The 16,011-nt window shown below is 32.1% G+C and overlaps 2 protein-coding genes across 4 annotated transcripts in view; one reads left to right on the top strand and one right to left on the bottom strand.

The window, feature by feature from the left end:
* Positions 1 to 1,349: 1,349 nt before the first annotated feature.
* On the top strand, positions 1,350 to 7,556 carry LOC135838740 (modular serine protease-like). Its single transcript, XM_065354492.1, has 14 exons — positions 1,350 to 1,638; positions 1,854 to 1,932; positions 2,007 to 2,117; positions 2,238 to 2,452; positions 2,682 to 2,897; positions 3,051 to 3,203; positions 4,733 to 4,857; positions 4,971 to 5,141; positions 5,235 to 5,391; positions 5,493 to 5,723; positions 5,848 to 5,970; positions 6,086 to 6,171; positions 6,248 to 6,412; positions 6,512 to 7,556. Exons 1-14 carry the CDS (start codon positions 1,578 to 1,580, stop codon positions 6,836 to 6,838), a joined length of 2,220 nt encoding a protein of 739 aa, XP_065210564.1. The 5' UTR covers positions 1,350 to 1,577; the 3' UTR covers positions 6,839 to 7,556.
* Positions 7,557 to 9,056: 1,500 nt separating this feature from the next.
* Actn (alpha actinin) overlaps positions 9,057 to 16,011 on the bottom strand; it is a 67,966-nt gene continuing 61,011 nt past the window's right edge. For all 3 annotated transcript variants that reach the window (XM_065354491.1, XM_065354490.1, XM_065354488.1), the window contains 12 exons: positions 15,120 to 15,212; positions 14,786 to 15,016; positions 14,613 to 14,689; positions 14,304 to 14,525; positions 14,038 to 14,209; positions 13,704 to 13,940; positions 13,498 to 13,582; positions 11,677 to 11,780; positions 11,417 to 11,544; positions 11,078 to 11,327; positions 10,497 to 10,655; positions 9,057 to 10,375 (listed from right to left, as the gene is read on the bottom strand). In XM_065354491.1, the coding sequence (XP_065210563.1) occupies positions 10,217 to 10,375; positions 10,497 to 10,655; positions 11,078 to 11,327; positions 11,417 to 11,544; positions 11,677 to 11,780; positions 13,498 to 13,582; positions 13,704 to 13,940; positions 14,038 to 14,209; positions 14,304 to 14,525; positions 14,613 to 14,689; positions 14,786 to 15,016; positions 15,120 to 15,212 (1,917 nt within the window). In that variant the 3' untranslated portion in view covers positions 9,057 to 10,216. The remainder of the gene's footprint in view (positions 10,376 to 10,496; positions 10,656 to 11,077; positions 11,328 to 11,416; positions 11,545 to 11,676; positions 11,781 to 13,497; positions 13,583 to 13,703; positions 13,941 to 14,037; positions 14,210 to 14,303; positions 14,526 to 14,612; positions 14,690 to 14,785; positions 15,017 to 15,119; positions 15,213 to 16,011) is intronic.

Raw genomic sequence — 16,011 nt, 5'->3', positions numbered from 1 at the left:
CTACGGAAAAGTAATTACAAATTATCTAGTTTTACTTTTCTGTAAAAAAAAAAAAAAACACACGTTGAAATACCTACTGTCTATGTTTTTTCTGTTGCCTCACAGTCACTCAGTCATATTCATTTAAAAATTATTGAAACGAATGAAATGAACAAATAAACATTGAATAAATTTGAAAATAAGTAAAAGAAAAATTAAAACGAAACACAGTGAAAATAATATGTAAATTAAATAAATCTCTGATAAATTAATTTGAAAATTCTCAATTCACAATTTGTAATTAAAAAGGAAAACTGACTTGAAATATAAGACAAAAACAAACCAAGTTAGGTTGATAAAAACAAATTGAATCAATTAGAAATCGAAAATCAAATTATTTTAAAATGAAATATTCGTACTTAGCTATAAATTGAACGAAATAAAAATGAAATTGATTTAAAATATACCATAAACATGAAGAATGAACTGACTCGAAAATCGAAGTAAACTAATACTTAAATAAAAAGTGAATTAATTTCAAACAACAATTTCTGATTAATTTCAAAATGAAATTGAAATGACTAAATTTGGACTTGGCAATTCGAGCTCATGAATAAGATTTGTAAATTGAGTCTTTCAAAATTAAAGTAGAAATAATTTTAAAAATAGAATCAATCTAATAGGTGAAAAGTGAATCAATCTTTGAAAAAAATGAAGAATAGGTATAAATTATTTTGAAAGTTAAACTTACAATTAGTCAATAAATATGCCTACATATTGTACATACTCATGTTAATTAGATGAAAATTTAAATGAAATTAATTAATAAAAAATTTTAAAAAGCCAAAAGGAATACTGTTTATTATTTTTATATATACCCATTTGAATAATTTAGTTGTTTTTTTTTATTTCCTTTGTTGGGACCTTTGAATGGTATAAACTCAAATTCTTCGTCCTTTTCAATTTCTTTTTTTTGCTCTGTTACTGCCATCTTCACCAACAAAAAAATTAAAAATTTTCGGACTCGAATAAGTATCTATCTACACAATATACACAAACTAACAAACCAATACCTGTACCTACTTACAATGATGAGATTCTATTCGCTTAATGCATGGTTCTAGGAAAAACGATGACGATTGCGCATAAATTTACAGAAACGATGCGTGGGTAATTTTCTCAATAAATTTATAAGATATTTTATAGATACTCGTATAATGACGTACACCATGGTCAAAAAGTTGGAATTCGGCTATAGAAACTAGTTATTCTCGATTTTTATCAGCCAGCTGCATTATTATAAGCACTGGAGTAGGTACAAGTAGGTATCGTAGGTCTAGGTAGTAGGTATTAGGTATAGGTACATTGGCAATGTTGAAGTTGATAAGAAGTGGTACAGAGATGAGAGTCAAATTTACAGAGGATGCATTCAATGTGTAGGAGGAGTAAACTGATAAACAAGTAGTATTCAATAACAAAAATATTCATTATTATGTGATTATGAAGATTCTGAATAATTTTCATATAAATTGTTTGATTATTCATAACTGTGCTTGGCAACTTTCAAGAGTTTTAGTTATTTTGGTGGTATAATTATAATGTTGAATGTGATCAAATGCGTTAACACCGCATATCTACTTTACTTATTCGGTTGTATTGGTGAGTGAACACATTTTTATCAAATAGGTATAGGCATTTCATAGGTACATATTTAGATTTTCGTAATGTCAAAAGCGTATCATTCGATTTATTTTTTTATGAGCGAAAAGTGAGAAATTAATTTCATATTTTCGGAGTGGATAAAAAATTACTCAAATGGATATCGAGTTCCTTGACTTAGTGTAATTTTAACCTCAGATTGGAAATTTTTTCAGTTTTTTCAGCAGTAGATTTCTCTGATGGGTTAAGATTGAAAAAATACGAAAAGCATATTAATGCGAATGATTTCATAAAGTAAGCAAAATTACTTAGAAGCTCACTGAATCCATGTGATATCAATATCAATAATTTCATTTTGTATGAACAAGGTGCAATGGACAGTATCATTGTAGCGATGGAGAACCATCATATTCCAACATATCCCACCAATTAACATCAACCCATAGACCTAATAAAATTAGAAGAAAGAGAGCTGCAAAGTGAATATTGAATTTGAAAATTTTACTTTTTTTTTAATTTCAAAAAATGTAGCAATTTTTTCAAGAGGATCTAAAACTCGAGTAGGTATTTCTGATTTTTAATTTTTTGATCTTTTGCAGCGACTATTGCATCGAACCAGTACCTACTCCAGATAAAATAATCTCATATTCTTGTCCCAGCGATGGTTCGAATTCTTGTTCTACGAAAGGATTAATTCGTCAGTTTACTATCGCGACGATTCAGTGCACCCCGAATTATTTTTCAGCACCTGAGACTAATTTTCAGTCCATCTGTAATGGACGAAATTGGGTTCCACCAATTGACAGATGCTTTAGTTAGTAACACTTTTAATTTTTTTAGTATTACAGTCAAAAATTCATTATTAAACTTTTTGGTAATTTTAAAATTCAGTTCAAGATATGAGGGTCGCTCCTTCAATTCTTAGTTTAGGCAAAATGTTTATCTGGCGTTGTGTTCGTACATGAAATTTTGATAATCTTTTCGATTATTCAATTTCTGGACACCTTGTAGGCTATAAAACTAAATATATTTCTTCTTTCTAGAGAAGTGTGAAAAACTCAACCCTGTAAATGTTGATCTTCAATGTTACCGCAAAGGAATAAATATTGCTTGTGATGAAAACCTGTTGCTGGCTGGCACCAGAATTCGTCCAACTTGCAAGCAACTGTACAAATACGGTGATTTTGTCCCATCGTATCAAGAAATCGTGTGCCTTGAAGATGGAAAATGGGATAAAATATTATTCTCGTGTGTTCCAGGTGACTATTTGAATTTTTCTCAAATAAGCTTTCTTATTTTAATTTTTTAAAATATTGATTGGATGTCTAATTTGATCTATCAGTTTTAGTTTTAAGGTAAGTGGGTAACTGGGTATATTACAATTTTATACCAATATTGTCATGTTAATGTAGAATGTGGTCGCTCTTACGTGAACGGGGAGCCCTTAATTTCGGGCGGAGTTGAGGAACGTTACGGTGACTCCCCTTGGCATGTAGCTATTTACAATCAAAAAAAGGTATTAATTTGTGGTGGAACGATCATCAGTCCAGAATTGGTTTTATCAGGTGAGTAATAATAATGCATTCTACGTGTCTGGCAAGTTTTTGGAAGCATGCTCAATAATTCATTACAAAATACTTGTCAGGAAACCTGAACAAAATTTAGCTAGATTGAAATGAAATGTCCTAAAATCCCCGTGTAAGCAAAATTTTAAAACTAATAATCATTTTTGATTTTTTTGCGGATTTTTGAAAATTTAAAATTTAAAAAAAAAAAAACTGTTTTTAATGCTGATTTTTTAACCTATATTCATTTTAAGGAAAATGTGCCTATGTAAGTGATTAATTCACTTCAACCCCTCTCCCCTCCTCCTAATCAAAAACAACTATCATTTTTAAGGTATTCTGAAGTCTAAAGTAAGTTTACAATTTTCTTAGGAAATTTTTAATTACATAGTTTGGATGGGGCAAAAATGCAACTCTTGAAAAAACATGATAAATTATTGTTTGAAAAAAAATCTAGGTTTGGAAAAACTTGAAAAAACCGTAGGTTACAAAATTTTTTTTTAATTTTTCAAATTTTTAAACAAAACAAATAAAAAATATCAAATCATGTTGATCAAAGGAGATCGAAAATCGAAAATGAATCAATTTTCGATCATGGTCAATTTTTGACCGAGAAATATATTTTTTCGAATCCGGAATTGATCGAACATAAAACATAACCAATCACGATATTAAATTAAAAATCGCAGATAAATCGATTTTTGGAGTTCGATTGGTCGATTTTCAATCATGATCAGTTTTTAGCCAGAAAGTCTATTTTTAAGGCCAAAAAGTTCATGAAATTTATATTCCAGTTCAAACATAACCAACCAAAATATTAAATCGAAAATCACAAATAAATCGATTTTTGGGGATTGATTATCGATTTTTGATCATGATCGATTTTTGATCTGGAAGTCTATTTTAAAAGCCAAAATCTATTTTTCATTTCGAACATGATCGATCATATGGAATCGAAAATCACAAATAAATCGATTTTTGGGATTCGATTGATCGATTTTCAATCATGATCAATTTTTGGCAAGAAATCCATTTTTGAAGCCAAAAAGTTCATGAAATTTATATTTCAGTTCAAACATGACCAACCAAATTATTGAATCGAAAATCGCGAATAAATCGATTTTTGTGGATCGATTATCGATTTTCGACCTAGAAGTCTATTTTTAAAGCCAAAATCTATATCGAAAATCGCAAACAAATCGATTTTTAGGATTAGATTGATCGATTTGCAATTTCTAAAGTCCATTTTTGACTTTTTTGAGGCTAAAAATTGATTTTATTTTTCATTTCAAAGACGATCGACAATGGAATGGAAAATCACAAATATTCCTATTTTTAGAGTTCAATTGGTCGATTTTTGACCTGGCAGTTCATACAAATATTTTTGGTTAAAATTCATTTTTCATTTCGATCGAAAAATAAATCGATCGGTCGATTAATGATCGGAAGGTCTCATGCCCTCTCGACCCAGATAACTTTTTGGTCAATTGACGTTGTAGAGGGATAATTTAACAATTTTTTTATTACAGCTGCGCATTGCTTTTATGATCGAGTGAATAATAAGAAACAGGACGCCGTTAATTATGAAGTTGTCGTTAGTAAAGTTAGCAGAAATTATTCTCAAATTGATAACAAATACCAAAAAGTGTTCAAGGTGAGTCAGAGTGTATCACAAAATAGGTACCTAATACCTATCAACTCCTTTCAGCAAATTTTTCAAATGCAATTTTTAAAATACAAAATAAATTAATTATGAGAAGTTTCCAGATCAATGAAATACGTTACTCTGACAAAGGATTCGTGGCTTTGGACAATTATTACGCAGCTGACATTGTAATTTTAATTTTACAAGAAAAAATCACCCTATCGCCGACAGTGTTGCCTGCCTGTGTTGAATGGATACCTGTACAGAAACCTCCGGAAGGCACACTTGGCAAAGTAATAACTTATTGAGAGCTTACTTATATCGATTTAAATTGAGACCTATCATTTTCTTAATATTTATTTAATTTTGATTACCTATCTGTATAGGTTTCGGGTTGGGGAGCCAATGAATATGGAAAACTGAGCGAACGTTTACTTACAACAAATTTACCCTTTATTAGTCGAGGGCAATGTTTGAATACTGTGCCAAGTGATTTTAAACCATTCGTAACACTTGATAAATTTTGTGCTGGATCTCAAACAGGTACCTACTACCTACATCAAATCCAATCTTACGTATCTTCATTCTTCAACTTTCAATTACCTACTTATAATATGTACGACGTGTTTTTATTTTCCCTCAAGGTTCATCCGTTCTTCAAGGGGATAGCGGTGGCGGTTTATTGTTTCGAGAAGGCAATTTTTATTATATTCGAGGCATCGTTAGCTTAAAACAACCCACTGCTACTGCAATTGCAGCCTTCACAGACCTAGCTGATTATGTTGACTGGATTCTTGCAGTACGAAATGCAATAGAACAAGGAGAAAAAGACATCAAAGACGATGTAATACTCCCATCGACAAAAATTTCTTTAGGTAGGTAGGTCCAAAATTAAGACATAATTTTATGATTTATGTATAAATTCAAGATTGCATTGTGAAAATAAAAAGAGGTACAACACCTACCTATCTAATTACATTTATATTAATTTCATCGTAGATTGTGGACTTTCATCAACGTATATTGATGATTCAGCCCCTTGGCACGTATCCGTTTACAATGTAACTGAAAATAGAGTGACATGTGGAGGTACAATCATAAGCTCTCGATTGATGCTATCAGGTTAGTTTAGTTACAGGTGTCCAATAATTATGTGCATCAAAATAAAGTACCTTCCTAATTTATTTAATGCATTATAAACTGGCATCCAATAAGACTCGACGATGATTTTTTTCAGCTGCACATTGTTTCAATATGCCTCTGAATCTCAGTCAGTATGAAATAGCTGTCAATAAAATTCCAAAAACCCAGAAAACATACAAGGTGATTGTTTTTTTGGTCCCTAAATTTGAAATTTTGTTTTCATTCAAAAAATTTGATTTTAAAACACAATTTGTAGATTAAAGAAGTACGTTTTTTCATTCCGGGACAAACTGCTGCAGAATATGATATTGCGATAGTAATTTTGACAGAGAAGCTCAGTTTCAATTCAGAAGTTTCGCCAGTATGTATAGAATGGACCAGAAACAGCGAATTTACTGCTCCTGAAGGAACACTTGGAAAAGTAAGTATCTAATTTACAATGACTAATGGAAGCTAAAGTACATATGCACCAAGATGAAACATTTTTGATAATTTTTGTTTTCATTTTTTGTTATCTCAGTTCATAGGATGGGACTGGAACAGAAATGGAACAACTACTTTGCTTACTCAATCACTACCCTTTATAAGTCATGATCTCTGCGTGAGCAAACTATCCTCCAGTCATTTCAAGTCATTTGTGCAATTTGATAAATTTTGCGCCGATTCAAAAGCAATGTCTTATTATGCATCGAGCAGAGGAAGTGGATTCGTTTTTCAGAACGGTGCTCGTTATTATATTCGAGGCATTATGAGCATTAGGGCACCTGCTCAACTTGGTGTGGCTCTATTTACCGATATATCTTATTATATCAATTTGATAGTTGCAGTTTTGGATGAGGTTGAGTGATGATCTGTAGTTGAATTATTTTTAAATGCCTACATAAATTATTGAAAATCGATTAATCAAAGTCCAAAAATCGATTCATTTTTGATTTTCGATTCCATATGATCGATCATGTTCGAAATGAAAAATTGATTTTTGGCTTTTGAAATAGACTTCCAGGTCAAAAATCGATCATATTTAAAAAACGATAATCGATCCCCAAAAATCGACTTATTGCGATTTTCGATTTAATACTTTGATTGGTTATGTTTGAACTGAAATATAAATTTCATGAACTTTTTGGCCTCCAAAGTGGATTTCTGGCCAAAAATCGCGCATGATTGAAAATCGATCAATCGAACCCCAAAAATCGATTCATTTGTGATTGTCAGATTTTCGATTCCATATAATGATTGACCATGTTCGAAAAAGAAAAATAGATTTTGGCCTTTAAAAATAAGACTTCCACATCAAAAATCGATAATCGATCCCCAAAAATCGATTTATTTGCGATTTTCGATTTAATATTTTTATTGGTTATGTTTGAAGTGAAATGTCATGAACTTTTTGGCCTCAAAAAATAAAATGGACTTTTTGGCTAAAAACTGATCATGATTAAAAATCGACCTATCGAACCCCAAAAATCGATTTATCTGCGATTTTTAATTCAATATCGTAAAATAATGTTTGCACATATTTTAAGAACATCTTGTATTTTTAGTGAATAAAATAAACCTACGTTTTTGTTTGTTTTTGGTAACCCAGTACCTACTCAAGTTACTGCTGGAATGATGAGACAGTTGTATTGTTAGGTAACATACCAGGATGGCGTACTTCTAAAAATACATATGATTTATGACCTATTTTAGATCACTAGAATCGATAATTGGTGGTTTTCAACCCTTCCTGGAATCTCCAGCAAATTTTTGGATTTTTTAAGTTTGGAAAAATTATTATAATTCATAAATAATTATGAATGGTGGTGGAATGAAGCTTGCGAGGGAATTTTTTTGAACTGGGTGTCTTTGATTTGAAGAAAAATTAAACTGGACCAAAAGAGCGAATTTCAGAATTTTTGAAAATTTTAATAATTCACTTTTGGGTCATTCTCTTTGTCTGTCTAGCCTCTTAAAGTCAATGACCTGTATGTCTGGCTTCTCAAGGCTGTCTGTTTGCCTCTCTGGCTTCTCGAGGTCATTGACCCATCTGTTTGGCTTCTCAAGGCCGTCTGTCTGCTTTTCTAGTCTCTTGAGGTCATTAATCCATCTGTCTGGCTTTCCAAAGTTATCCGGTCTCTTAAGAGGTCATTGATCTGTCTGTCTGTCTGTCTGTCCTTTCAAGGTCATAGACCCGTTTGTCTGGCTCTGGCTTCCCAAAGTCGTTCGACTGTCGCTTGACATCTTAAGGTCATTGACCTGTCTGTCTGTCTGGCTTCTTAAGCTAGTTTGCCTGCCCGTATGGCCTCTCAAGGTCATTGACCATTTTGTTAGACTTTCCAAGATCGTCGAGCCACCTGTTTGGCCTCGTATGGTCATTGACTTGTCTGTCTGGGTTCTCAAGGGTTTCTGTCTGCCTTTCCAAGGAATCTGTCTGGCCTCTTAAAGTCATTGACCTGCCTGTCTTTACCCTCAAAGTCATCTAACTGCCCTCTCAAAATCATTGACCAATTTTTCAGACTTCCTAAAGTAGTCTGCCCTCCCAAGGCCACTGACCACTCTGTCATGCTACTCAATGTCGTTTGGCCTCAAAAAGTTTTTAAAAAATGTTCATTACGTATTGTTTGGATTTTTATTTTTAATTTTTATTAATATGTTCCCTTAAATTTCCACTCAAAATCCAACTTTTTTATTAATAATTAAGATTCAAGGATCAATTTTGTGCTTATTTTCAAACTCAGCCACCTTGAATTAGTACAGAAACGCCACATAACAAACGCATTTTTGACTCAAATTTCTGCTCAAAATTGAGGTATGTATTTCCAGAAGAATGGATCAATTTGATAAAAATCTTTCTGAGGGAATGACGTTATCGTGCTAAAAAATCTCCATAACTGTAATTCCTATTCGATTTGGAACTAAAATTTTTTTACTCGAAAAAATGACGTTTCTTGATAATTCGAGGTTGTTGAGTCCGAATTCGACGTCAATTCGTATCACTCGTCACTCCTACACTGAAAAAAGAACGAATTGGTCCGATAGAAAATCACTATTTTAAAAATCCTCTACCACAAATAATCGAAACATCGTATTTAAATGATATTATATTGTTTTAAAATTACAATCTTACCTTAAACTCGGTTATTCAATTACACTGACTAGAAATAAAATATTAAAAACTGCAAAAAAATAGACTTTTGTTTTGGACTTGCAAAATCTCGAGAAAAAAAATCTTATCACAAAACAGATAGAAAAAAATTGACCGAAATAAAAACGAGTTTTTCCGAATACATTTCGCCGAGCATGCGATCTTAAATAGTATACTGCGAGATAATTAATACTTTCTTTTTGCGTATTAAAATACCTATAAAATAAATATATATACATAAACACGCAGTATCCTTTTATCGAGAGAAAGAACAGAAAAAAAGATACCAAACGAACAAAAAAAAAAAAAATTCCAAACGGAAGACTATGAAAACTCTACTATCAATCAACAGTTTCTTCTTATATTCAATTAAACACGTTTTTTCATATTATTTTTACGAAAAACAAGCAATTAATGATTGCTTTAATAAAAAAACTCTCATTTTTTTGGTTACATTTTTCGAGTCACAAATTGAGAAACGAACGAATAAAAATTAAATCTCCATACCTGTTTTGAGCGAATTGCAAAAATTTAATAAATCGAATAATGAAATCCGATAACAACAAACACCCTTTGGGTGAGATATTTTCGGCGCTGCCGAAAGTTGCATTTAGCTTCCTTATGATCCCTCATAAGGAAAGGGGTGGGGATGAGGGAACGAGTAGCGTTTGATTTTAGGCAAAAGTAACACTTGTAATAGTATTTTTCACTATCTTAAAAATTAATCGTAGGTATTATCGTAGCTTGTACGGCTATACTAATAATACATATATAAAAAATAAATTGTCATACATACCTATTATAAGTAAATTTAAATTTAAATAATGAAAACAACGCGCATTTTTAAAATATGATTTTGCAGTATGGGTAGGTAGTTGGGTACGCTTCGCTATATGATAAAAAAACGGGTATCGAACAACTTCTCTCATTTCTTTCATTTTTTTTCTCTAAACTGCCTCGTTTTGGTTAAATATCGTTTCAAAGAAAGGGTATCAGGGTAAAAGAGGATATTCATTTGGCAAGGTACTTTTAAAAAGGTATTTTGGTTTCACTTTTATTTTCTTCTTCTTGTTGTTGAAATTTTTTTATTGTATTTTTCTACAAGTCGGATTCGCCGTATAAGGCTGTGGAAAATGACATATAATCTAAAGCACCTGGTACACCGTTGGGTCCTTTGAACGGTGGCATTCTGTGTATGCAGTATTCGGCTTGATCTGGTGGCAATTCTCTTCTTAATTCGTCTGGTAAAATATATGGCTGTGGAACGAGAGATATTAGATTAGTTTCGTGTTTTTTTCCAAGTACATATATTATTTGATATTAAATCTCATTCCGATAGATTAATGGGTAAAATGACCCGGAGGTCTTGAGTAATTACCTTATCTCCGGCTAAGATACGGAACGAGTCGATAACTTGTTCGGCGGTATCGGTATCGGTTGATTCGCGAGTCATGAAATCGAGGAAAGCGTCAAAATGAACGTAACCAGTGCTGTTTGGATCGACGACTGCCAAAATACGTTGAAAATCGATTTCACCCTGCAAAAAAAAACAAAAAAAAATTACACGTTAGAGTTTTAATTCCAATTCTTAGATTTTTGGCTCATAAGCTTCGAAGTTTAATTATTTTCAGGTATAGAAGGGAAAAATTTTACAGGATTTAAATTTTCCGAGCGAAAGATCAAATACACAGGAAATCCTACTTGTACTCTTGAAAAATAGGGAAATGTATCAAAAAATGTTCATGTTCCATACAAAATCCCACTGAATTTCTTATGACTCGAAATTCATCTTGACTTTGATAAAAAAATAAAAACCAAACAACTTTGGGATTTCAGAAAGAAAAATTTTCAAAAACTTGAAAATTGAAATAACGAGCTAATGATAATTTTCAATCTAGATTTCTAGAGATTCCAAAACTGATAAATCGAGCGCAGAACAGATGAATTGAGCAGACATACTTGACGATCTTTTCCAATGCTATATCCAAGACTGACGAGACACGATTTGAATTCTTCTGGTGTAAGACGTCCGGTACGATTCTTATCGAAATGATTGAAACTGGCTCTGAATTCGTTGAGTTGCTCTTGCGTGATACCTTTCGAGTCTCTGGTCAGTATCTGATTTTCGACTTCGTTAATATTGCGATTAATAGAGGTCAACAGTTGTTCCCAACCGACGCGTAACGTTTCCATTGTGTATTGAGTGTATCTATTCGAGATTGAAAAAAAAAATACACACACATAAGAATGCACGTTCAATTTGAATGCAACGAAAATTACGAGTTCGAAGCAACTTACCTATTTTCGAATATCATTCCTTCTTGAATTGCCTGATGTATTTTTTCCAATTCTTCGATGTGTGGTTTGTACGCAGAGACGGCTAATTCGTATTCTTTTAGTCTGTGTAATTGGTCTTCCAAAGATCCCTGTCAAAATTAACGTAATTAAATTTAAATTTTCAATTCATTTTTTCCCAACAAAATCTATACAAATTCATATTATTTTTTTCGTCTGTATTTTTTATTTTTTTACAGCGTAGAAAATTGCTGTCTACTTACTTGTAATCCCATTCCGATAGCGGTGACAGCATCCATTTGTCTTTCGATCCATGGACCCACTTGGTTGGCTTTTTCGGCGAATTGTCTTCGCAGCATTTCGTTATCTGTGCAACAAATTCGAAAAAAACGTAAAACAATGTTCAAAATGTTGAAAAAGTTTTAAAATCAGTACTATAAATAGGGAAGGGGAGAATAAGAAATTATGGATGATCGAATCTGAACGTTTTCAGTTCATCTAAAAGGTTTCAAAAACCATCAAAATGGATCTAAAAATTCGAAAAATCCATATCAAACTACACTAAAAATTTAAAAACAATAACAGAATTCGAGAAAAACATCAAACATAATCAATTATTATGTAAATTAAAAAAAAATTTTTTTTAAAAAGTTTATAACCAAAAAAAAAAAACTTAAAATAAAATTTAAAAAAAATGAAAAATCGATACAAAAATTGAACGAAAGCATCTTTCAACTCGAGCATCTCCTGCCTCCCTCCCCTCTTCACTGAAAAACAAAGAGGCTGAATTTTTCAAAAAAAAAATTCAAAAACAAAAAATATTGCGCAGTAATTTTGGAGAAAATCATGAAAAAATGGACCACTATAGGCGGATTGCTTTTCAATTTTTTTTCCTGAAATTTGAAGTAGCTCAATAAAAAATTATGGACAAATGACCTCAACAAGACGTAGAAAGAAATAATTTCAAGTTTTTAGATCAATGTTGCCTGCTCAACGAAAGCTCAAAAATATTTTGATTTTTTAAAAGTGGTCTTTTAATGTCTTTAGTGCTTCCATATTATCAAGTTTTAACCATTGGAAAAGCTCAAAGTCAAATTTTGTCAATTTCAGGAGTTCTCAAAGTAATAGTTCTATTCTTCAAAATGAGATAATTTTGCGATTATCTCTTTGTAATGGCATAATTGAAATTCAAACAACCAATTTACATTTACACCTGGTAGTGGGCATTAAAAGCTCACCTGAACCCAGAAATTAATTAATTTTTTTCCAACATCTGAAAAATTTGAAAATTTTCCAACGTGTTGCTGAGGTATTTGTAGGCCATGATTTCTTATAAAGCTCCATCAGAGTTTTTAAAAAATGAAAAAAATGTCCATCCCATTCGTATTATACTTACACTTAGGTATCTCATAATTTTCAAATGCAAAAAATTTTTTTGCAAATTTTTCAAGAATAATTCCTGATTTTGGTACAAATTTTCAAAATTTATTTTTAGTAGTCCAAATGGCACAAACGGCTAGAAACTAGAACCAATCAATTGTAAAGATCGAAAATAAGGCATCAAATTTTCAGTTTTTTTTACAAAAATTGTACTTACTCGTATAAGACAAGTAAGTAATCAAAATTATAATTTTTTTAAAGGAAAAGAAAACCCATAAAATTCTCAAAAATTCAATTTAGAACTTGTAATTTTGCTTGTCAGAGAAGAGATCAAATTTTGGATGCTTTGACGATTTTTTATTCTGTCGAATTTAAATAGGAATAACTCGCTTGCAAAGATAAAAAAAACTCTGTATGAAAATAAAAGAGTTAAAACTGTTCAAAAATTCTGGATGATATTTTCAGATCTCTATCGAGTTAAGATTACGAAACAATCTTAGGTCAAAAATTTGATACAACTCTACAAAAAGCTCCAAAAATTACAAAATATTTTTTTCCTGAAATATTCAGGATTCCATAAAATGACTTGTAAATACAAAAAAAAAGAAAAGAATTTTCGAAGACTCATTCAGGATGATTAAATTTCCAATAAATTTAAATCGTATCTATTTAGAAATATTTTAAATATCAAAAGTTGAACTCACTTTGTTGTTTTTTCAGTTCAACTTGCAAAGTTGAATCTCTCTGAGGCACTAATTGTTTGACTTCGGTCCATTTTTTGGTCATATCCTAATGAAAACATAAAAAGAAGATTACGATAAGAAAATATGATCTAACAACGCTTTTTTTTTTGACCCAATAATCTAAAAATCCACACTTCCTCCCTTTCAAGGATATCTCATCAACGTACCGAAGCAGTTAACGTAGTGTATGGGTTAGCCAATCCTCCAGGGATCTGGTATTTTTGAACGGTGGTTTCGACTTCTTTGACCAATGAGACGATAGAATTGTATTCCTTGTCGGCTTCACCCAGGGTAGCTTTGAATTGATTGTGAGCGTCGATTAAACCTTGAATTTCTTCCATTGTGTGTACGATGAACATATCAACCAAATCTTCTCGTGTACCGTCCAACCAATTGTTGAATGGCTGTAGAAAAAAAACGAAACCATTGAATAAAAATAATGTTCAAAATTACATACAACCAAACTGCGCAAAAATATTCAATCAATCGAGTAAAACTTACAGCAGCACGTTTGGCGAATTCCAAATGAAGAAGGTCAACTTTCTCTAAAACTTTTTCAGCTTCGTCCAAAGCTTGTTTACGTTTCTGCGTTAAACTGCCTAGACGATCCCATTGGTCGCAGATACGTTGGCATCGATGGTTCACGCTGACGCTATCGTGGTATTCCAGCGAGCTGTGTTCGAAAAAAAAACACATCGATTTAGATACCTCGACTCGTATGTAAAATTCGATAAAATTCGAACCGAAAGGAGAGGAGGTTAACTCACTTCAACTCTTGAGCAATGGCGGCGATCTGTTCGACACGATCTTGATGAGCGGCCAAATCGCTTTCGAAAGCTTCGTGTTTCTTTTTCAAAGCTTTCAATTCGTTTAATTTACATTGTCGGAAATCGGAGCTTTGGAGCATTTCCTCTTTACCACGTGTCCAATCTTCGTGGGTATCTGCCTTATGCTTGAATTTTTGAGCTAAATGTTCTAATCGTTCTAATCTGAAACACGTAAATACCACAAATAAATGATTCAATACTCAAATAACATTGTTCGAGTCCATTTGATATGTGCAAACTTCCACCAACCTCATCATTTCCGATAAGAGCCATTCTTCGAATGATTTTTCAGAGGTTTCTAGACCTTTCCAGGCGTTCGAGATATCCTACACATGAACAAAAATGAAAAAACCAAATTATAAATAAATAAATTTTTCCAAATCCTCAGCCGGAAAATGATTCTGGAACTCCAGGATACTCACAGAAATCATTTTTCCTTCGGTGGGCATGTACGCCGGTCTATTCGATAATCGTAGTTTCGTTTGTAATGTGTTGAAATTCGTTTCTAATTTGGCCTTCTGTTCGACACGAGGAGGTTTGTGTTTTCTGCGGTACGTTCGGTATTCTTCGAGTTTCTTCTGTACTCCGGATAGCGAATTATCCGTTTGTCTGTTTTTCAACCAAGGCATCGTTCTTCTAATCCATTCCAAAAGCTGTCGTACAAATATTAAAATTAGGTAAATAAACGATTGGATTTTTGAAATAAGCCTTCTTCTACTGGCCGAGTAAAATTTAATCAGCAGGACGAATACTTACATCGCTGGCCAGCCTTTCGTATTCTTCCATTAATCGTTCATTGTCTTGGTTCACTTTCAATACTTTGCAAATTCTGTTTGCAGCGGTTTCAGCCTTTAAAAAAACACATTTATGGATTAAATTACAGTTTTACGCTTGATAATTTTGAGTGTGTAATTTGAAATTTTTTGATTAATCGATCGAAAAATCAGACATCCTAATTGGTAATTAAATTAGAAATTGAAAGATTGATTTATAACAGGGCCGGCGGAAGCCCAGGTGCAAGCGTGCGCTTGCACCTGGCCAGGATTTTCACCAGGTGCAATGCACCTGGCGAAAATTTCAAAAACTATAAACCTATTTTTTGTATACAAATTTTAAAACAAATCAAAATCCCTCGAATTTGAAAATTATATAAATAAAAAAAAAAAATGGAATTTTTATTTCTGTTGCATACAAGTACATAGATTGTGCAACGACCACTCTGTCATGTAAGGAAAAAGTAAAAAAAATATCCTGAATTTTGACAAAAAATTGGCGACGAAGTTTACTGAGAGGGAGATTACTCAGAAAATCAGATCTTTAATGTAAAAAAAATACCTCCTACTTATGTTTTTATACAAACCCCTCCTCAAAAAAAGGGCCAAGACTGAATATGATGAATTGAATTATATTTTTTTGGTTATGTAAATAGGTATCCTTTGTATTGTTGTATTGTTTTCAACAATTTTTTTTCTCAAAAAATAATAAATTTTAAACCTTTTGGCGCTTTTAAAGTGACGGATGAGAGGTAGATGAAACTATTTTTTTCGGTGTTCCAGTTTTCGTCATTGTAGTCTTTTAAACATCATTCAATTCTTGTTGAAAATTGACCCTACGCGTCCCTGCCGATTGAATTTTCTCAAACTTGGAA

This window comes from Planococcus citri, chromosome 3 (assembly GCF_950023065.1).
Source record: "Planococcus citri chromosome 3, ihPlaCitr1.1, whole genome shotgun sequence".
Classification (NCBI taxonomy): Eukaryota; Metazoa; Arthropoda; class Insecta; order Hemiptera; family Pseudococcidae; genus Planococcus; species Planococcus citri.
The sequence above is the reverse complement of the archived record's forward strand: the minus strand, read 5'-3'. Positions and strand labels throughout refer to the sequence as shown.